At 38.9% G+C, this 22,739-nt stretch overlaps 1 protein-coding gene across 5 annotated transcripts in view; it reads right to left on the bottom strand.

Annotated features, from left to right (window-relative positions):
* The window catches only part of MDFIC (MyoD family inhibitor domain containing), a 126,340-nt gene that overhangs the window by 25,427 nt on the left and 78,174 nt on the right, over window positions 1-22,739 (bottom strand). For 4 of the 5 annotated variants that reach the window (XM_073899094.1, XM_073899096.1, XM_025873202.2 and 1 more), the window contains exon 5: window positions 13,831-16,132. The exons of the other annotated variant lie outside the window; for it this stretch is intronic. In XM_073899094.1, the coding sequence (XP_073755195.1) occupies window positions 15,885-16,132 (248 nt within the window). In that variant the 3' untranslated portion in view covers window positions 13,831-15,884. Of the gene's footprint in view, window positions 1-13,830; window positions 16,133-22,739 lie in introns of those variants that run through there. 5 annotated transcript variants of the gene reach the window in all.

Genomic DNA, 22,739 nt, shown 5'->3' with positions numbered 1-22,739 from the left:
TAATAATATTTGGTAGATGAAAGAGACCCTCTCCACAGAATTCTTCCAGTAGGGAGTCCCTGACTAAAGGATGACTATAGTAAATAAACTCAGAATCGATGGATTTATAAGGCATGACTCCTTAGAGAATGCCCATAAATTCTAGAAGTCTTCTGGGTATAAAATGTAGATGTTTCGTAACTTTGGTGTTCCTGACTTGGTAGACTTAGGGAGGGACAGTCATGGATCTCTCTGTAACAACAGCTTCGTAGCTGGTTTCACTTTTTCCCTTCTGTCTCTGTCCTTTCCAGTGTCTTCCATTCTCTTTGCCCAGATGACCTCTCTCAAACACAAATCTGAAACTACATTCTTGCTTTAAGTGACAGCACATCGAATAAACTCTGGATTATGTGGCCTGGCATAAGAACTCCCCTTGACCACAACTTCTCTTTCTGGTCTCACCTGCCACCCTGTCCCTCCTGTTGAAGTCATTGTTGAGCCACGTAGAACAGGCTCTGGTGTTAGGCCACCCCATGCTCTTCACAGCTTCAGCTCTTTGTGGATGCTGCTCCTTCTGCTCGACTGCCCTTCTCCTCTCTTTGGTGGCTTGGGAAACTTGAAATCACCTTTCAAGAACTGGCTCAAAAGAATACTTTCAACAGAATTCTTGTTCCTGTCAAGCCTCAGTTTTGTGCAGTCCCCTACCATGTTCACATTTCTGTCTTCTGACCATGCATTTTCACACTTTGTTGCCATCTTTATTTCCCTCTTTCTGCTGTGTGCTCCGGAAATGCAGGAGCTGACCCCGATTTATCTTCTCCTCCCAGTGCGCAGAAAAAGTGGCCACTTACGTGCACCAAATTTAACTGAAGTACTGAGAACATCAAGAGAGAATTAGACGTGAAGGAAAAGCACAGGGAAGCGAAGATGATGGACTTAGGAGGGGACGTCTACCAACAGGCAATCAGGGAGGAGAAGGTGAAGAAGTGATGAATGAAAATAGAGTTGGAATGTAAGAGGAAGGCCAGAGTCATGAGAAGAAAAAGCTGTGCAGGTAGAATGCAGAGAGAGGAGACCTACCGACGATAGAGACAGATGCTCAGGTTCAGGGTTGTTACTCTAGTTTCCAAAAAAAAAAAAAAAAAAAATCCCACAGGTTATCGGTGCTCAGTTTCCTAAGTACTGTTGTTTATACCAACCGCTGTACTCTCCAGATTAATTTAATATTACAAATTATTCTTTAAGTTATTGCATACATAAAGGCACCATAATGTGCAAAGTAATGTGACGCAATTTAAATGATCATTTCTGTTTGGAAAATATTTTACAAACTGAAATTTGCCTTCCGAGAATCTCCACGCTCCAGGCTTCTATCTCAGAAAGAATGTGGGGCATCAGTTTCCGAGTGTTTCCTGTTTTACCTGATCTAAAAGCCGGAGAGGGAGCCCCAGGAGCAGTGGTATCTGCCTGCCAAACACTCTGAAACTCTCAAAAATAAAAAACTGGACATGCTTCATAACATAAGTAACTTCAGAGGAGATAGATTTGATTTATAGTGTTAATTCCCCTTGTTAAGCTATGGCAGGCAAGTAGAAAAGATGAGAAAACTTTTTTTGATTTTAATATAGAAGATATGCTGGAGAGATACCAGACCTGTTAGGATGTCTGAAGTTTCTGAATTCCTATGGAAAAGGATTTCCCATAGTTCTAATAAAAGGAAATTTTCCCTATGAATGCAGTGTTCTTTTTCACTGTCCTGTAGACATAGAAATAGAATATTCTGTTGTACCACAATTTGGTAGTCTTATGAATCGTTTTTTTTTTTTGATACATTGCCAATAGTCTCTTCATACTTTCTTAGGAGTTTATAATTTTATATATCTATTCTCTATCAGGTCTTGTGTTTATCTGGGCTATTTTGCCATGGGTTTCTCCTCTTAAACATTTCTCCTCTCTTTTCATGTCTATATTATAGTCAGATTTTACTAGAGAAGTATCATTAACCCTTCTTCAAATCAGTTGTTCTGGACATTCTTCCAGGATATTTAAGTCATTACATCAAACAAGGACACACACACACACACACACACACACACACACACACACACATACACACACACACCCTAGAAATGCATTCTTTTCTGGGATCTTTTTATACTTAGATCTTACTTTTTTTAATACTTGGCTTACCTGAATGTGATAGAAATTTGTATTTCTAGCTGAACTGAAAGCAATCAGAAGATAGAAAAGGAAAAGTGGAAAATGATATAAACACACTTTCTGGACTAAGTAAATACTATTGACACATTGCAACTATAAACTTAGAGACTGTATGATTTTTATTCTCCCTTTATGAATTTATGTATAAGTTATTAATATTTCTCTGTCATATATATGGGGGGTTTGTATACACACACACACACCCACACACACACACTCACACACCAGTTTCTCCCATTAGTTGGTAAGAGTTCCTAGACCATAAACTATCCCTGTGAATTGATTCCACACTCCCTCAAGTATGACTTCTCATAAGCCAAGTCCTTTAAAAATATAACATTTCATATATTTCTCAGACTACATGTCAAATCATGCAAACATAATACTTTAACTACTTTTTTAGAGCATGGTGTTGAGAGGAAGAAATTTCATATATCTGTGCTGCATCTACATTAATGCAATGGTGCAATATTGAAACTGCTTTTATCTGCCACATTTCTCAGATGAAAGCAGCAGCTAAATTTTATGGTAGTTAAACTGTGAACCTTGCACACAGTCTTGCCTCTGTGGATGCGGCCCTTTGGTATTATCAAAGCAGTAGTCTTTATTCTGCATCTTAAACTTTAAAAGTTGCTAAGGACATAAGAAGCCCATCATGTGGCCATGTCTATACCGTAAAATCTTTCCAGAGTGCGCAGCAAATTCTTGGTAGAATTCGCAAGCCTTCCAAGAAAATAAGAGTAAAATTCCACCTGGTATTTGTGAAGCAGGCAGCAGAGGAGATTATGGTCTACCTTGGCTCCCAAAGAGACTGGATGTGAACTTGTTAAGAGTTCTTGAATGGTTTTGGAATAATCTGCCAATTGTTGGCATCTGCTGCTGCCTGCCTATCTTGTACCTCACACACAAGGAAAGTGCAGATTCTACTATTTAAATGAACGATGGCTAATATTAAGTATCTTGAGGCAAGTATGATTTCTGTTAGAGTTTAGTTCAATCTTGCAGAGAAGTTTACCATTAAGCAGAGAAGTGGCTACAGATATACAACTTCCCATATGAGTATGTTTAAATGGCTTAGAAAGGGATTATGTTTTAAATATCCTTATACTTTTTTTTTTATAAATGGAGTGTGCTGGAATCCTTGTTGTGACGCTGATACACTCCTTGTATCACTCACTGTCAACAATACCTTTTCTTGAGCTGTTCCGATTGAGTGACATTCACTCTTGGCAAATGCCCCATGGAGTAACCTGAGCTCACAGGTGCCTAGCCACAGTACCAGTAACGACAGGATTCTGAGGGGATTTGAAACCCTACCTCAATAAATTTATTTCTGTTTTTCAACATACATTCAAAGCAATACTTTGGCATTGTAATGCGATTCTTGACAGGGCTAAGGTAAATTCATCATGCTAAACTGAAATGTTTCTGGCAGATGTCTACTCTGTAACAATCAAATTGTGTGTACTGTGATATATGACAACCACAGTGCTACTTCTGGTTGTAAAACTCACAAGTGGAATACTTCATTCATGCAAACTTGGAATGTAATTATGCAATGTATTATCCCACCATGTTTTTTCATTCAGAAAAACTTTTTGAAGACAATCTACCAACTTCCAAATAATGGGAATATTTTAGTGCACACAGAAAGAATAGAACTTTTTCATCACAAAGATGTGCGGGCATTTCGATGCTTTGATAGGATACAAAATCATATACTTGTTGAAATTTAAGAAAGCATACAAGTAAAGTGTTTACTCTTCTTAAATATTAGCTTTTCTCCCTATGGAAATAGTCGGTTGTCCCAGGCAGATGCTCTTCTTTAAAGAAGAAATGATTGGGGCACCTGGGTGGCTCAGTTGTTAAGCATCTGCCTTCGGCTCAGGTCATGGTCCCGGGGTCCTGGGATCGAGTCCCATGTCAGGCTCCCTGCTCAGTGGGAAGCCTGCTTCTCCCTCTCCCCCTGCTAGTGTTCCCTCTCGCTGTGTGTCTGTCAAATAAATAAATAAAATCTTTAAAAATATAAAAAATAATGATTACAATACCAACATTATATACCAAAATAGTTTAAAAATAGATGTTTTGGGATAGCTGCTGCTTAATTATATGTATCACACAGACACTGCAGTATAATTTATCATATTTTAGGTCAAAGAACCTAAAGTTTTGTTTAAAGGAAAATGTAACCCAAATGAATGACAACTCTGACTTTGATGATCCATGAAAAGCATCAGCACATGACTCCTTCTATTCTATGACATGATCTCTGAAAACAAAAACAGCCAAGGAATTGGAATAGACAACATTTTAAGAATCTAGCAAATATCAGTGTTTATACTATGGTTTGGATCCCCATTGCCTTGTCCTCCATACTTTCAACAATTAATAAATATTCTGATGAACAGATAGAAACCCTTGGTTCATGTTTTAGAGTCTCGTTGCCAGATGCAAATCCCACTACTGTCTGGGCAGCTGTGTTGGCCTTCCCTTCCAGAACCAGCTTGAACCCAAGTGGCTTCCTTTTGCCCTTGTGGCTCCCTTCTCCCTATTATTAGTAAGCACCTGTATTTTAAAGACCTCCTTGAAATTTAATTAGTATTTGCAATGTGAGTTTAAATATTTACATTTTAACGTAATTATTTTTTAAGAAAATAGTCTAATTCTATGATCCTTTCACTATTTTTGTTTTTTTATGAAGAATAAAATAGTTAAAGCAGGTTTGGATCTTTTTTTTTTTTTTTTAGAACTAAGGAGACATAATGTGTGATGCACAGAACTTAAGACAAATTAGGCAACCTCTGGGGGCCAGTAAACACCCTCCCAGACTAACACAAAACTTGGAAACTGCCCAGTTGAAAATTTGAATCAGATTGTGCAAAAAGACAAAGACTGGCAAAAATATAACTTTGGAAGATTTACTCACTAATTTCAGAGCTGCTGGAGGCCCACCAAAGAGATTTGGGTCATGCATTACCTAAGACTTATGATGGGAAGTAGACTTACTCATTAGGGCAATTAAAGAATGACTCATTTAAGCAACAGTTAGGAATCAGTAACTGGATAGTTAGATCAGTTTAGCTAAAAATGATCAAACCACTGTGTGTATAGTCAAGTGGAAATTGTCCTCTCTTTCAGTTGTGCTTATAATCATCATCCAGTGTGTTGTGGAAATACATGTCTGATTGTGCGTGTTGTAATTCATGCCATACACACACACACACACACACACACACACGTATTCATTTATTCATTCATGTATTAATTTAACAAGCAGTATATAAATGAATACCTCTTACCTGCCAGGAACTCCAGAGATCCTTTGTCCATGTCTCCTTACGCCTGTTTTCCTCATACTTCCTCCCTGCAACCCCCGGCTACATACGGTATTTTTCTCACTGGCTCCCCACCAGAACACCAGATATGCTACCATTCCCACCACGTAAACCCTAAATGGAATTCTGAATAAGTTTCCTGATATTGGTGACACTGTTGATAAGCACTTTCAGGCCCGTTATCTCACTGAGTGAAAACATGACATTGGTGGTCTTTAATGGACTTTAGAAAACTTCTGTGAACTTGACTTTTGTATAACATTCATGCAGTTGGTTTTTGTATGCAAGCACTGGGCACATGTAGCATGTCCATTCTCCTAGGATAGTCTTTCAGTTCTCTTCCAGAAATGTATTCAATTCAGTCCCTCCCCCACCCCCATCTGTTCCTACAGTCAGTGCCTTAGTTCAGGCCCTCAACCATCTTTTGTGTGTGAACCTGGAGTTCCTGGCAGGTAAGAGGTATTCATTTATACACTGCTTGTTAAATTAATACATGAATGAATAAATGAATACACGGTCTTTTAACTGCCTCAGTTCATCTTCAGTCCCCTCTAATCTCTCATTCATACCGCTGCCCCAATAAAATTACATCAAAATATGAATTTGATCCCGTTTCCTTGATTACAGTCCTCAGAAAGTTTCGTGTTGCCTACAAGTCTGAGGTCAGAAAGCTTCAGCAAAGCATTTATGGTGTTACCTTGTTGGACTCAGTTGTTCTTGCCCTCACCTGTACTCTATCCTTTTAATATTATTGCAACTTGAGAATGAACAGATAACTATTTATTCTTTCTCTAATCTTGGTTTGAATAATCCCTCCTCCAGGAGAGCTTCCTGGCTCTTCCAGGGAGCCTTAGTCACTCCTACTTCTCTACTCTCGCAGCAATTCTGCCTGTCTCTTAACTCTTGAATTCTATCAGTTTAATGTGCATTCTCTGAGAACTCATTAATGGACACCTTGCAGTCACTACTCACAGCACAGCGTCTGGGACACACAGGTGACCAGTAAATGCTCCTTAACTAATTGGCTGAATATTTGAGGTACCAATTAAAATGTCATTTACCAACCTAGGGTTGAACTGGAAAACTAAGGCTGAGGTTGGATCTACTTTAGCTTAACAGTACCTGATGCTGAAGGCATACAGATATCAAATTAGTGTTTTATTATCTTTGTTTACATTCATATGGAGTCTCTAAATAAGGCTTTTCTGGAGGGACTGATTTCCTGGCTAATTGTGGGTCTGCTTACGTTGATAATGATGTTGAGTCATTTCAGGTTGTGTGGAACAAAGTTAAACCTCATCATCTTTAGGGATCCTAGAGTTCTATAAACTCAATCATAAATATTCGATCACTCATGGTAATAATACCCTGTTTCTTTCCCTCTTCCACTGCCAGCTTGTTACAGTGTTAGATGTTAGCATGAAGATGGGTAATCATTGAACCTGAAATTGCTAAGTTAATTTCTGGAATATCTAGTGTAGTTCTTACAATACTAGATTTGACTGTCCATGCTAAAGAGACAAACATCGAAGAAACCACCAGAGTTTACATTATTTTGACAAATCTGAGAAACACATGATGACAAGATTGGATTCGGACAACATGTGCATTTGCACACACACAAACTCACTCTTACTACCTCATCAGAGTACTGGCAGAAAACAGATGGCTCACTCAAAGGCCTTAATTAAAGAGCACTTAATAAAAGGAACTGTTCACGGAGGAAGAATCAGTTGTAAGGTAAGCAACAGGGGAGTTTGAAGTGCCAGAAACTAGCAACAGGGGGAGCCGTTACTTCCTCATGCCTGAAGGGGCAAAAGCAGGGGGCTGCCGCTATAGAAGGGGATGACCACAATGCGGCACTCTGTGTTGGGGAATGGAGTTGTAAAGGTCATTACCTGGCAGGAAGGGGGCCAGGGAGTGGGGTAGGAATTAACACCTTGACCTCTCTCCCCTCCCACCTTCTGATTTTCCATCAGTGCTTGCCATCAGCCAAAGCCAACTAGAAACCGGAAAGCAAGGGAGCCTGGCACAGAGGCAGAGACAGAGAACAGACCTAGAGAGACAAATGGAGAATGACCAGCAAACGATTCATGAAGAACATCTAACTCTTGATTCCTTATCTATCTAGAAAAAACAAAACAAAACAAAAAAAAAAACACCAAAAAACAAGACAGCCTTGATAAGTAGGCACAAGATAGTGAAATACTGTGGACTGACGGACTTTGGGTCAATGCATGTATTGAGAGTTAAGTAGTACAGTAGCTATGATTTTCAGTCTCCCTGGGAGCCCATGCTAAGACCCACTCAAGGTGACAAAGATGGGAGACAGGAAACAAGGCTGGTGAGATTTCAGATCCCCATGTCTTCAAGCCAGATTCAAGCAGAGCAGTTGTGTTGAATCTATTATATTAAATTATATGTAAAATTTCTTAAGCAAAATATGGTTGTAATAGCAAGATCTGGGACTAGACATCACGTTTCCTAGGTCTAAGGGAACTACTTTAGAAAATGAACTTAAGCAATCCGTTGTTTCATCTGCAAAATGGAAGGGAAAAACGCATATCCTCGATGAATCACAGAGTTGTGAAGATCAAATGGGAAAGTAGAAATGGCTTCCTTCTGAAAAGTTAAACAAGTTCTACAAATGTCAGGCCCTATCACTTTTGCATATCATCTTATAAAGCTGGTCCCCGAGTACATGCTTGCAATCATCACATCCCCTCTCTTGACTATCTTTCCTCTACACATGGAGCACTTCACTCAACTCCAACTTAAACAGCACATACAAAGAAAAGATAAGCAGTAAGAAAATCCAAATGTGTTGGCAACATCGCTGCATGTTAACAAGAGCTAGGTTCACACTGAACTCCATTTTCGTGGTGCGTAACTCTCCTTTCCATAGGTCCTATTAACTTCAAAGGGAGCTCCGTGCATGTAAATGATTATATTTATTGGATGCGCCAACTCCTTCTTATCCTCTGGGCACAATTAGAAATATCATAGAAAAATTAATGTCAGAGACTTGGATCCATATTTGTTATTCTATGGGAAATTTCCCATAGTTACAGATGTTAAAAATCCTGCCCAGTGGTCCAGTTATGAATGTGTACTATTTCTGCTTCTATCATCTTTGGAATTATTTTTTCTCTTGTTTTAGAATATTCTTTTTTACATTAAAGGAAAAAATCTTCTCTTTAGGTCCAGATAAGTCAGTGATAAAATCTTGGCTTTTGCAACTTGGTGCGGTGATAAAAATTTGGACTGCTTGCTTTCAGGGAACTGTTAGTGGTTCCCTGAGATTCTATCAGTACTTACAACAATCCTGTTCCTACTTCAAGTTCACTCTGGGAACTAAATTCCTGGATGCCCAGTTTAATATTACATCCACGAAACCATGCTGTCATTTCAGGGTTTGTTGTAAATTCTGGCCATTATTAATATCCTTAGTAGGTAGCTATAAACTCAGGTTTTCTCCAGTTGAAATCGCCACAGTCAATGAGAAGAGATGGTTGGTGGGTGAAGAGCTGTACTTTTCACACCTACTTGCTGTTTGTTCTCTTTAAATTCAGTGGTCTGTGGGCGCCTGGCTGGCCCAGTCGGTGGAGCATGCAACTCTTGATCTCGGGGTGGTGAGTTGGTGGTGGTGGAGCCCCACATTGGGTGTGGAGATTACTTACACATAAAAATCTTATATATAAATAAATAAACTCAGTCGTCTAGTGGCTCTTGGTGGAAGTGTGTCTCTGGAACCAATTCTGAGAAATAACTTCTGTCCTCCGCCCAGACTCCTCAGTGAACGTAAGGGCCTTGCAAGTGGTACAGATTTGGTTCCTCGGCCATATGTATTATTATACGTTCTGTATGACATAAACAGTATGTGTGTGATACATCCAAGAGGGCAGGTTAAGTCTTTAACTGTACATTTCTTTAAAGTGACAGAAAAAGGTGAAAAGGGGAAGAATCCCCTCAAATCAAATATTTAGAATGCTGATGAAAGATAAGATGTGTACTATGGAAAGATAAAAACCTTTACTGGAGATGGACCCACCCACATGAGGGGTGGGGTGACCAATACAGAGACTCATCTGATATTGTGAGAAGCAATTTGATTTACAAAAGAGTCATTCTAAGTAGTGTCACAGACAAAGAAAACCATATCCACAAAGTAATTTGGATCCACTGTGAATTACTCATAAGGAGGAATACGTAAGCAAAGGGAGTCTAATTTTAGTAAATATTGATAGAGCAAAACAATCCAAAGTATATATAACAATCATATTTCTAGTGAAAATGTGTGTAAGTGGGTTTATTTTGAAAGGAAAAGTCCTACTCCCAGTGTCATAACCAATTAAATTCTCCAGGTAATGACCCCATTTGCATAGTGAGCGGAACCCACAAGTGGGAATTTTAATGGGCACACCACCTGAGTACAGTAATTGAGAGTGACACAACTTGAACTAGTTTTGTGCTTACCCCACTGAAAATTCTACTCATATTATTTTTAATGTCAAGCTACAAGTCAAATTTCAAGATGATGGATTTGTTCTTTTTTAAGCACCCGAGTTTGAGTAAAAGAAATGCTTTAATTCTGTTATGCATTGCATATCTTTGCTTTAACTAATCTGTAGTTCTGATTCTCACCACTGCTTCATTTTCTTCAGTGATTGGAATTTAATTTTATTCATTAATTTGTGAATAATTAGATAAAAAAAATAATGTCCTCAGCAGCCAAATTGCTTTTGGATTGCCATTTAATGTACTTTTACCAGGATATGTATTCTCATTAAGCTGGCATCACAGTTTACTAAAATGTAATTGTGTAAATATGCCCAATTATTCTTTCTGATGATCTAAGAAAATCTAATAGAATATGTATTCGTGGGTATTTCCCTCCTCCTTCGCCTCAACACCAATAAAACGCCCTTCCTGCAGAGCTGATCACAGATGCCTTGTCATCTGAAGGTGTTACTTTTAAAAGATATTCTCCTTATCTCTCAGGCACTATTCATGTCCTTGAAAGAATTGTGCATTCTGATTGAGGGATCATATGATGTCCACATCAAATTATATAATAAAGGTGATCTCAAGACTCTAAGAGTCAGACACACATGACGAGCTGCGCTTTCTAGGTTTTGAGATGACATTTTAAAACTTCTTTTGTTTCACTCTAAGATTGCTTGAGATCCTAACTATTTGTAGGTGTTTGACACCACTCCGCCACATCTGTAATTGGCATAGCATCCAGCAGACAGGCTCTGTACATCTTTACACTGCAACCTACCAAGTTAAGAAATGTATTGGTTCAATATAAAACAGCAGGCTGTTTTTAGACATAGTTACTAGTGCACAAGCTTTAATATGGCTTGGCTTCATCCTATAATGAGATCTTTTGGTTCCCTGCTCAACAGGCTTTTATTCCTTTGCAAAAGGCTATGAACTATGTCAAGTGGATCAGCTGCTTTTATACACCCTCTTTCTTGGCTTTGGAACGTAATTCTTTTGCTTCTACCCCTTTATGCATCAGACAGAACTTAAGAACCTTTTCAATTTTTCAAGCTAAACTTAGAATTTGTTTGAATTTGCTTTTTACTATTTTCCTAATAATTACATTCTCCACCGAACCTCACACAAAGCCCTGCCTGGAAGTGAGCACTTAATTGCAAAGCTACACTTTGTCTTTAACACATGTTACCTATACCCCATGTCGGTAATGTGTCAAAGGATGGTTATCTACCGTGATTTCTTCCCGGTCACCTCACAACTGAATGCAGCACTCTGTTTTAGCAAGCACTGAGGTGAGGGCTTGAGGGCATAAATAACAGACAAACAATGGAACCAGAACTAGTGGCCACAGTTCAGTATGAAGGCAGGAAACTACTCATGTTGACATTTGGCAGCTTAGAAGCTATATTGAGTCCATTAAAATTTGAACGTTTAGAGTGTATTTTGATTCATAGCCCTTTTACGGTCGAGGGAGCAGTCATTGTTGGGAATTTTGGATTTAGTCACCACTGATCGTTTTTGCAAAAACCACCCTCCACTTTAGGGCTGCGTCGTAATGTTCTCCCATCTCCATACCCCCTTCCACAAAATCTCTAATATTAAATAAGCAAGTAAACACTAACAGTTTCTCATGAGAGGTGCCAAACTGCTTACCTAGGTTGAAACTACAAGAGGGACGGTCCCGACTCCACTGAGGTACCTTGAGAAAATGGGCACACTGGAAATTTACTGGTGACAGTGGGGCATGGAGAGGAAAGGTTAAAGGGACTGACTCCCTCCTAACAACGCTTGACCAAGGGGCGCCTGGGTGGCTCAGTCGGTTAAGCAACTGCCTTCGGCTCAGGTCATGATCCCAGGGTCCTGGGATCGAGCCCCGCATCAGGCTCCCCCCTGCTCAGCCAGAAGCCTGCTTCTCCCTCTCCCACTCCCCCTGCTTGTGTTCCCTCTCACGCTCTCTCTCTGTCAATTAAATAAATAAAATCTTTAAAAAAAAACAACGCTTGATCAAAAAATGTAAACAGTAAGTGTGGAGTAAGCCCTATCACTATCTTAACCACTATTTAAAACAAAAATAGTATGATTTAGGGGCGCCTGGGTGGCTCCGTCGTTAAGCGTCTGCCTTCTGCTCAGGTCATGATCCCGGGGTCCTGGGATCGAGCCCCACATCGGGTTCCCTGCTCGGTGGGGTATCTGCTTCTCCCTCTGCCCCTCCCCACTGCTGGTGTGCGCACTCTCTGTCAAATAAATAAGTAAAATCTATAAAAAAAAAAAAGGTATGCTTTACTACATTAGTGTAAAAGGAAAAGAAAAATGGATAGTGTAGTATTTGATGAAATTTTATCTTGCCTGTCAGATTAGATGTAATAAACCTGCAGGCCTACAAATCACAAGTAGTTGGAAAGGGCATAAAGGTCTTGAATAATTTGAAAAATAATCTCATTAATAAATAAACTTATTCATTAGGTGGTTGGGTAAATCTAAGCATTTAAACTGGAACTCCAGAAGGCAAGCCACAGACTCAGGACTCCAGTCTTATTTATGTTAGGCAGTGACTTTGACATTTATAACATGAGAATCTAGGGCACTGATAGAGGTTGTATGGATAAAGAATGGAAAATTATTACATAAGGTTGCCTTGGTTACTCCTTGAACTGTTCAGAGAAATCCTGACTACTTTAGGTGAGGAAAAAGGATATAGTTGATAGACTGTAAGAATATAAAAATAAAATTATATTCCTAAATAAAAAGCCGTCTAACTAAAGTGATTTTGGAGGGGTTAAATACTAACTATAAAACATTACTAGTGCACAAGCTTTAATATGGCTTGGCTTCATCCTATAATGAGATCTTTTGGTTCCCTGCTCAACACGCTTTTATTCCTTTGCAAAAGGCTACTAACTATGTCAAGTTATTGTTTGTCGGTGTAAAAATTGCACCACTAAAAACCCGAGATGAAAATACTTCTGATGATTGAACTTTTGGATGAAATTCATTAAATCTAATACCCGAGTTCATAGATTTTTTTTTGTGTTTAATCTCAGTATATATATTAAAAACAGAATTACCTTTGTTTCCATTTCCTTCCTTTGGAATTATCTCCCAACTTCTAAAAACCCTTTAGTTAAGACTATGTTTTAAAATCCTATACTATGATTTGCAGTATAAACGTATCTGAATCTTTCATAGTTCACTTAGGGGCATGAGTCATGTGATTTACATAAGGAAATTAGGAAATCTTCAGAAAGGGAAGTAACAAGATAAAAAAGCCTCAAGTTTTAAATGACCGTCAAATTCATTCAAATACCAATGTATCAGTTAGGTAGAAAATAAGCTAAAGCACAATAGAGAACATTTTTTTATTTCAAAATAATGTATTCAGGATAATACAGGTCCAGTTTAAAAATATTAAAGGTAAAGTTTCCACATTTAAAAAGAGACCAAATCTATAACTGTAAACTATAGCACTTAGTCATCATGGCCATGTAATTCAACAAAAACATTTTACATACAGAAATTCTGACATATACTGAAACTATTTTCACATTTTCCTAATTTGGTTTTTTTCATTTTTTAAAATCATACAAGATACTTTATGTAATGCCTAGAGTAGACAACAGAGGAAAAGTACTGTGAATATAAATATGAAAAAAAAATTCAATTAATGTTTCTGTTATGGAGAAACATTATTTTAAAAGTGCTAATATTTTCATTGCAAATAGTGGCAGAATATATTTAAATATTAGACAAACCACTTGGTTGAAAAATCTTGCATGATAAAAAGTGACACATCTTAACAATTCCAGGTCATTAAAGGCTTTATATGTCAATACACAGATGCTAGTCCTCTATCCTAATAGATATGCATAAGTTAACTTTGGGTATAGGTAAATATTCAGATTCTGGTTACTATGAAATAGTACAAAGATGTTCTTATATTTAATGTAACAAAGACACTCTTTAGACAAGAGAAAGACAGCGGTTTCCTATAATTCTATTTAAACCCGACAATTTAAAGGGTGTGTGTGTGTACACGCACAAAGCACTGAAAAGGGGATTCGGGAGTTTGCTTTTTTTTTTTTCCAAGTCCTTTAAAAGTAATGACGGAAGTAGAAGCTAGGTTTTATCTCAAAGGAAAAACCAGAGGTGACATTCCTATGCTTTAGGTTTAAAACCTTTCTTAAAAGGCTAGGTTTGCCAAAGGCTTCCTAAAAATATGAATTTGTTTTCACTATCAATTTGAATTTCATCTGGAAGAACTAAAAGTAACTATTAATCCAAAAGTATCCTTCCAGAATTTCTACAAGGAATTACATTAAATCAAACCAAACTACAATTCTGGCAAGATCAGACTTAGTAGGAGAGCACATAGTAGGGAAATTTACTCCAACTTTCATCTGGGCTACACAAAGTGTCTATGTCTTACTAACTATATACTTAAGTCGATTATGAGACTATTTCTTTACACTTGCAGCATCTTGATAACCTGCAGTGTTGGTTTAATTTAACATAAAATTGCAATACTGAAATCTGGTCACAGAAGTGGATGTCCCACTGCATTGGAAGGAAGGGTTTACATTAAGATGAGCCATGTTTATAAAACATCAGTTACGAAGCAAAACAAACAACCTCCGCCTCCTACAAAAGACTGAAAGCTCTTAATAAAATCCCCCCAAACGTTTCTCAATAAATCAAAATCATAATACTGAGATTTTAATAGTTAAAAAAATCACCTAATTTAAATGCATTTGTCAAAAGTATTCCATATTCTTTATAAAATAGAGCTATTTTAATAAAGCATTATATTCTTTTCAAAAACTTATAACATTCAAATGATGTGTAAAAAATTGCATATTTTTAATTAACTTAAATTTTATAGTCTTTAACCAAAAAAAAAAAAAAAAAACAAACCCCTGTATTCCTGCAACTAAAGAAGATACATACTTAAGGCATTTTTCTTTTAATGGCTTAAGGGCACACACAGTTCAGGCTCCCCACCTAAAGCTTGCTCTCACTAAATCTAATTCATCTAAGCTATAGATGGATCACTCATCCTAAAAGCCTCCTCAAATGCTACCTTCTCCTTGCAGCTTTGTGCATATTCCAGTAGGCAAGAGCTATTCTTTTCTGTGTATTCCTAGAGCCTTTTTGGTCTCTCTCTCCCTCTCCCCCTCGCCCCCATAAACCTCACTTCAGTATGCCTTGAGGAATGGGGTTTGTACTTGACAGGTCTCTTTCCTCTGCTAAACTGTATACTCCTCTGGATGGGAGTTCAATGGCATACGTCTCTCTGCATCTGAGCAGGCCATTACACACAGTAGGTGCTCAATGTCCGATGAACAAGGGGAGAAAGGGAGAATCCAGCACGGAACTGAACACTGGGTACCCAACTACGGTGTGGTTTTGCTTCCCAAAGTTCACTTTAAAAGAAGGGATGCTTACTTTGAACCATGAACAGATAGACATCAAAACTAAATTGTCTGGTTTAAATACCCACAGAGAAATAATACATTTGGAGCAAGAGGCTCCTAAGAATGCTTAAGAGGCAGAAACATGCATAAAAAGGAGGAGACATTTAGGTGTTTTTTTTTTTTTTCTTTTTTTTGGGGGGGTTTCAAAATGTCCCTCAGTCATTGTAACTTAGTAAGTTTAAAAGTAGTTAAAATTTCACATATTAAACCACGTAGATTCAGTTAGAGAGAAACAGGCTTCCAGAGATTTCTTGAAATAATGAGTTAACAGTGCAAATCCTGGGTTGCTTCATGAGAATCTTACCATGTGCTTTTCCGCCCCCCTCAAAGAAAAATTTTAAACACTCCAGTTTTAACACAAACAGAAGATAAATACCTACGACGGAAAACAAATTCCACAGCATTCCATACAGATTTCCAAACAGTCCGATGATTCACAGCAGGCATCCACGATGCCACAATCCGTGTCACAGGGGCAGTTACAGTCCTCCCCCATTTCGTCTCCACAGCAACAGCAACAGGCTTCGGAGGCGCAGGTGCCACAGGGGGCCTGGCTCAGGACGATATTGCAGAGGGTGAGGAATTCACAGAACAAGCAGGCCAAGATACAGTGGACACAGCAATCTGCATTTTCAGTTGGGAAGAGACCCCGTCGTGGGGCGGGGGGGAGGGGGGGGAAGAACACAAATAGAGAAATCCTCAATGGACTGAATGATAAGAATTGAACCAACTAATCCAGAACCCCATGACATGCAGTCTTAGAAGTCTTCCTGTGGGCTGGAAGCTCGCAAAGAAACGTTTTAGAAGAGCAATCTTATAGAAGTGGATATTGCCTTTAGGAAACAACCAACCAACCAACTGAAAAGGTGGTGGTTGTGTGTGTACAGGTGTGTGCACACGGGTGAGATTTTAGGTTGTTCCCACACACTGTGCAGTGGCCTTAGTCCTAGGTTCCACTTCTCTGTGCCCCTTACCCATGTTCCCTATATCCTACTGCTCTCCAACACACAGGCTCAACACTTCTGTGACACTGAAGTCCTTTAGAAATAGACACTTGACGGCTCCACCCACCTGCTCCAAAACTGGAAGGAAAAAACATTCAGTATGATACATTCAGTATATTACTGAGCTTTTCCAGGGTTATATTGTCATCATGGTTTGTAAGGTAATTGTTATAAAGATCCTGTTACAAAGAGCTAGATTTATTATCATATGAAGAAAATAGAGTTACCTGCCAGAAAGCCAGTTCTGTTCAATATGCCTTCACAGAGAGGCGAGTATTACCTAGTTCTAACACTTGTGACCTTAACTTTCTACTTCACTAGGGAATGCTTCTATTTCAACGCTGAAAGGGGAATCTACAAAAACTCACTTGACGTTGAAGAACCTTTAACTGAGTACTCTTAAAGCCCTAAGAATCTTCTTGAACATAAGATTCTTTATATATTAATCATAGAACACATCATACTCAGAACTATTTGTATTGGATCTATCAGTTTCAAGGGGGGAAAGTGGCCATCCCACCCAGCCTTGGAAGGAGAAGCTTACATCTTTGAAGGCTCCTTTGGTCCCTTCCTAAGCAAAGCTTCCTCTCCCAAAATATAATCAATGTCTTGAATTTTGACTGAATCTTTCCCTTACTTTTCACAACAGTGAATGTGGAAACATCCCTCAGTAACCTATCAGAAAGGAAAAGGGTACCTTAGGAATTCCTGTGAGTAGCATTTTTTTGCTCAACACTTTTAATTTACCCTCAATGATTCATGTTGCTAAGTTCACTTATTTTCCAGGTGTAGGTATCCCAGTTGATTAAATGTACCATAATTAACTTATCCATACTATTTATGAATATATTAGTCATTTCCAGTATTTTTGCTATTCCAAACAGTAGTGTTTGGAACAGTTTTGTGCAAGTATCCTAGAGCTAACATGCTAGGTCACTAGCAGAACTGTTGGCTCACAGGATATGCAAACTTGTTTCCAAAGCCATTGCTCCAAATTTTACTCCCCTCAGCCCCCAACCAAGTTGGAGAATGCTCAATACCCACAACCTCACCAATCTTGGAGACTGTCCTACTTTCATAAATGCCAGTTAGTTGAGTGTGAAAGGGCATCTCATGGTGGTTTTACTTTGCATTTATGTCTTCACTAGTAAGTCTAGACATCTTTTCGTGTTTCTTCTTCTTTGAAACAGGTGTTTAGGACATTCATGTTTCCCCCTCATTTTTCTAGTTATGTTTTTTTTTTTCTTACTGATTTGTAGAAGTTCTTCATATATTCAAGATACCAGTCCTTTCTCAAAAATGACTGTTTGCTCTCAATATGTGGCTTTTCTTAGGTTAAAATAACAAGAGACAGATGAGTTAATTTTTAGAACTTGAGAGTTTAAAGTAATAAAAAGAAATCCAAATCAAATCTTGCAGTTAGCTAGAGGTCCATGATTGATTACATGGCTGAGGAGGCATTAACAGGATTTGGTAGCAGAATGAAATACAAAGTTTTAATGTCTGATTCAGAAGAAGGGAGCCCAGCCATGCCTACTATACACAGAAAGGAAGAAGAAACCAATAATCAGGAGGGGAGAGACTGAATGTGATTGTTAAGACATCAACAGTCCTCAAGATAAAAAGGGACAGGAGTGACGTTCTAAACTAAACAGCTCATCCCCACTCAGAGGACCTAGCTATTCATTGGAAATTAAAAGCTCTTCCAGGGGCGCCTGGGTGGCTCAGTCGTTAAGTGTCTGCCTTCGGCTCAGGTCATGATCCCGGGGTCCTGGGATCGAGCCCTGCATCGGGCTCCCTGCTCGGCGGGAAGCCTGCTTCTCCCTCTCCCACTCCTCCTGCTTGTGTTCCCTCTCTCACTGTGTCTCTCTCTATCAAACAAAGAAATAAAATCTTAAAAAAAAAAAAAAAAGCTCTTCCAGATTTTAGAATAGCGACAGTTGTCATACAGAAATGAGAAGCCCTAAACCCAGAGTAGGATCTGTCCAAACTCCTACTTTTAGCCAACAAGATTCACAGATTAATTTAAGTCCATTAAACTATTTTTAGTAAACAAAATGAAAAAGACAAGTTCTTAGCTGTCAATAGATCGAACACTCCTTTCTAGCCTATCTTCTATAACACAATGTGATTTTTTTTTTTTTCCAAAATGTGATTTCTATAATAGCTATGAGTGGTTGTTTTTCATAGAATGGGAAGAAGCCTAGTGTTAATGAAGGAAAATTATTTATTGGCTGTTTTCAGAATTAAGAAATATGTTATCTTAGGAGAGAAGGTGTTTTCATCGCTATTTTTTTAAAAATATTTTATTTTTGCGAGAGAGAGAGAGCACGTGTGCGTGCACAAGCGGGGGGGAGGGGAAGAAGGAGAAGCAGACTCCCCACTGAGCAGGGAGCCTGATGTGGGACTAGATCCCAGGACCATGACCTGAACCAAAGGTAGAGGCTTAACCATCTGAGCCAGCCAGGCGCCCACACTATTCCATTTTTTAAAAACTATTTTCGATACTTACTTTGTACTAAACTCTGTTTAAGGCTCTTTTCAAATATGAATTCCCTTAATTCTAATAATATTTTCAAGAAGCAGTACTGGTATGATCCCCGTTTTACCAATATAGACTTAGAGAAATTTTAGAAAATTCGCCCCAAGTCCTAGAGGCCAGCAGCAGAGTCAGAGTGAGAAGCCATGCACTTCGCCTGGATGGGCCAGGCTCTAATCCAGCATGCTGTGCTGACCGCGGGGGTAGAGCACTTGGTTCATCTTCCTTGGGGGAAGATCAGTTATAAATCCAAAACTTTCTGATTTGTCTTGATCTGTTTTTAGCCTTGATTCATGTTCCTTTCCTTTCTAAAGATGATTCTGAATTTCACTTTTAATGAAGAGTTGATAGTAAAGGTTAACCCTCAACAAGAGCAAAGTTTATGAGTTGGAGAACTGATAAGCGGCCGGTCACATTGTGGAAATAGAAGAAAGTAGGCAGCCAAGAGAGATGTCTCAAAAGAAACAATCTGTCAATTTAAAGCATAAAAGTTAAGGTCTATACATACATGAACAAAAGCAGTGAGCAGATGACATAGGAATTTTGGTCAAACATGGTAATGACACAGGTCTCAAAAGAGTAAGTTCTTTATGTAAATACTAAAACTTAAACATACACAAAAAGGACATCCTCCTAAAACACAGGTTCTACCTAATTGACTAGAAAACCACTTTGGGCTACTCTGAAAAACCAGTCTATTCAAGGACACCTAAAAAAAGCCACAAACCAAAATGCAGTTTAGAGATTACCATGATAATAAACAAGGTGCATCTCCAGAGACATGGACTGCAGATACAGTCTCTGTCCTTTGTAAGTAAAGAACTACCTAGGTATGACAACAACAAGAAGATCCCTAAATTCTCTCAAATCAATTTATTTTTCTTTTTAGTGGTGCTCTAGAAAGAGCAGTTGGATCAAATGGTGACCTGAGGTAGTGAAAAGGTTAAAGTAAGACCAAAGAGCTGACAGTTTCTACCACTGACACCCCACCCCCTCCAGGGGGATCAACAATCATAAACAGCATTACGATGTTGGTTTTATGTGAAGCAGAGAGAGGATTAGAAGTATTAGCAAACTAAGAAGACTAAAGAAGAGGAGTCCTCTGCATCGATGTAGTTCACAGTCAGAAATAATTCTTTTTCCCCCTGTTCTGGAGGTTTTTCATTTTTATGGTTTTATTCAGTCATATTTGCAGTTTTCGCCAAAAGTATTTAACCTCTGAGAAGCCAACTAGGTTCTGGGAAGAATGCCTGTCTCAGACTGGGCCAAGCAAGAATTGCACAATTCAGCGTACTATTGAGAGGGGAGCTCAGCACAAGACTGACAGCTACTGTAAGTTTAGGAAAACAAAGGAACACACCAGCAGCCAAGTACCTTGCAAGAGTCATAAAAAGAAAGCTTTAGCACAACGTTTGATTAAAAGAAACCAAAACTGTTATGAATGACTGCAGACAATAAACCCAAACAAAATCTTTTGAGTCCTATGAAAGGTCATCAGTGTTAAGCCCATGCAGCTGGTCTATCTGGAAAGTGTCTAGCTGTCCCATGCAGTGAAGGTAACACCTGAAACCTACATAACTAACATCTTAGATGACTGGTGGAAACATCTGTGACCGGTCCAAGGGGCTTGGTTCTGTTTAAAATGAGACTGGAGACTCATTTTCATAAAAACACATTAGTTTAGAGGGCACCTGGGTGGCTCGGGTTAAGCGTCTGCCTTCTGCTCAGGTCATGATCCCGGAGTCTGGGGATCGAGCCCCACATCTGGCTCCCCGCTGAGTGGGGAGCCTGCTTCTCCCTCTGACCCTCTCCCCTCTCATGCTCTCTCTCAAATAAATAAATAAATAAAATATTTTTTTTTAAAAAAGAACACATTAGTTTAATAATGAAATGATCCCAAATTGATTAGACCAATCATATGTGGCCCAAAATGCTAAGAAAATACGAGGGAAGCAGTTACAGTGAATGGACCCCTGAGTAAGAGCCATCAGAAATCTATTTGCACAGTAAACTCAGCTCTATTCTAAAGGAGTCTCTTACATTTCCTTAGTTTTCTTTTTTTTTTTTAAGATGTGGTATGACAGGTGCTCTGAATTTCTTGGAACAAAGACCCCACACAGCAGAGTACTGGGAAGTGCAGAGCAACGAATTCTGAGAATAACCCACAAACCATTTCTGAGTGCACGCAGATTTGTATGTGTTTTATCTCAACTAATCTCTAATAACGTTTCCTATGACTTACATGCTTGAAACTACTTTCTTAATCAGGTCCCCAACAAGTAAACTATATACAGAGAAAAAGAGATTTGTTACCATTTTTAACAGACCAACAGTATGCCAAAAAGCAACTGTAGATAAAAATATGAGCAGTCAATTATGCTTAATTAGTAATTTAGGAAATTGCACAGAAATCAAACCTGATTTTACGACCAAAGCTACAGAGAACCCACAGGTGTTCCCATATCTTCGGCTGCTAAGGCTCACATCTGCCCGGTGGGGGTACAAAGGGACTCATTGTACAGAGGATGCCTAATTGGGCGGAGGCATTCTTCCCAGATGCTGCTTCACTGCGACCGTTGTTTCTCAATGCAAAATCAAAATCAGGCTAGAAGTGGGTTTTAGTAATCCTGAATCACAGCCAGGATAGCTAAGTATCTGGCCTCTGTGAAAAGCCAGCTGTGAGGGATGAGACACAGACATCTCCAGGGAGTGCTCCTCAAGTGTTCGCAGGGGCAGGAAATATTTACTAGTAGAGCACGGTAGCTCAGCTCCAAGTAGCCCTGTATCTCCAAGCCAGAGGACACACAGCATTCTGGCCTACAGCCCTAGAATGACCTGCTGCCTGCATAAATTGGCCCGAAGTGTCCCTCCTACACAGAACTCTCTGGCACACTGCTGGCCCCGTGAGGCCATGCATCTCAGCCAGAACACAGTCAACATTTTCCTAGTGGGGAAGAAAGTGAGTTAGGTCAGGAGGTAAAAGGAGAGAAGAGCTATATTTTCCACTGCACTACAAAGAAGACCACACTTAGGAAAACTGAACAATTATATTTACTATTATCTTTCCTCTCAGCAAATTCAAAAGAACCTTGGAAAAAAAAAACTGTTCTCCCACATCCCACAAAGGGACTCCTTGATTTTCCTCCCACCTGTCCAAATTCTGGATTCCATCCTGCACCTATGAGAAGTGCATTTGCATTTTAAATTAGTTAAGTGAATAGCACAGATTTTTTTTTTTTTTTTTTTGCTTCTCTTCCTCGTTTATCCTGCTGCCTGCTCCATGGTTGATTCATTAAATATTCCAAACTCTGAGAGATTTGATCCAGTAATTGTTAGTCATGACTTAACTGTAGCACTGAGTCAAGGAGTCCTTTCTAAAGAGCTGCATCTTACTAAGTCTAGGAACATAGCTTATATACCAGAACCCCCTTTCCCCGCCGCTCCCCCACCCCAGGAGCTGTACAAAGAAATCTGAAGAGGAGTAAACACTCAGTTAGTAGAGGTATTTATTTAAAATATTTCACATGTACAGTTAGTGAGCAGAGGGTAAAGAAAAGCTAAAAAAAAAAAAAATGGTGCAAATAACATTTACATTACCTTAACTAGATGCCAAACTGGATAGCTGGTAATGACAGAACTGTCCTCAGAGGGTTGCGATGAGGATTAAAAGGGACAGTGCCTACAAGTG

The sequence above is a fragment of the Callorhinus ursinus genome, unplaced genomic scaffold (genome assembly GCF_003265705.2).
Source record: "Callorhinus ursinus isolate GAN/ISIS: 27379988/994484 unplaced genomic scaffold, GSC_fseal_2.0 scaffold12, whole genome shotgun sequence".
In the NCBI taxonomy this organism is placed as follows: Eukaryota; Metazoa; Chordata; class Mammalia; order Carnivora; family Otariidae; genus Callorhinus; species Callorhinus ursinus.
The sequence above is the reverse complement of the archived record's forward strand: the minus strand, read 5'-3'. Positions and strand labels throughout refer to the sequence as shown.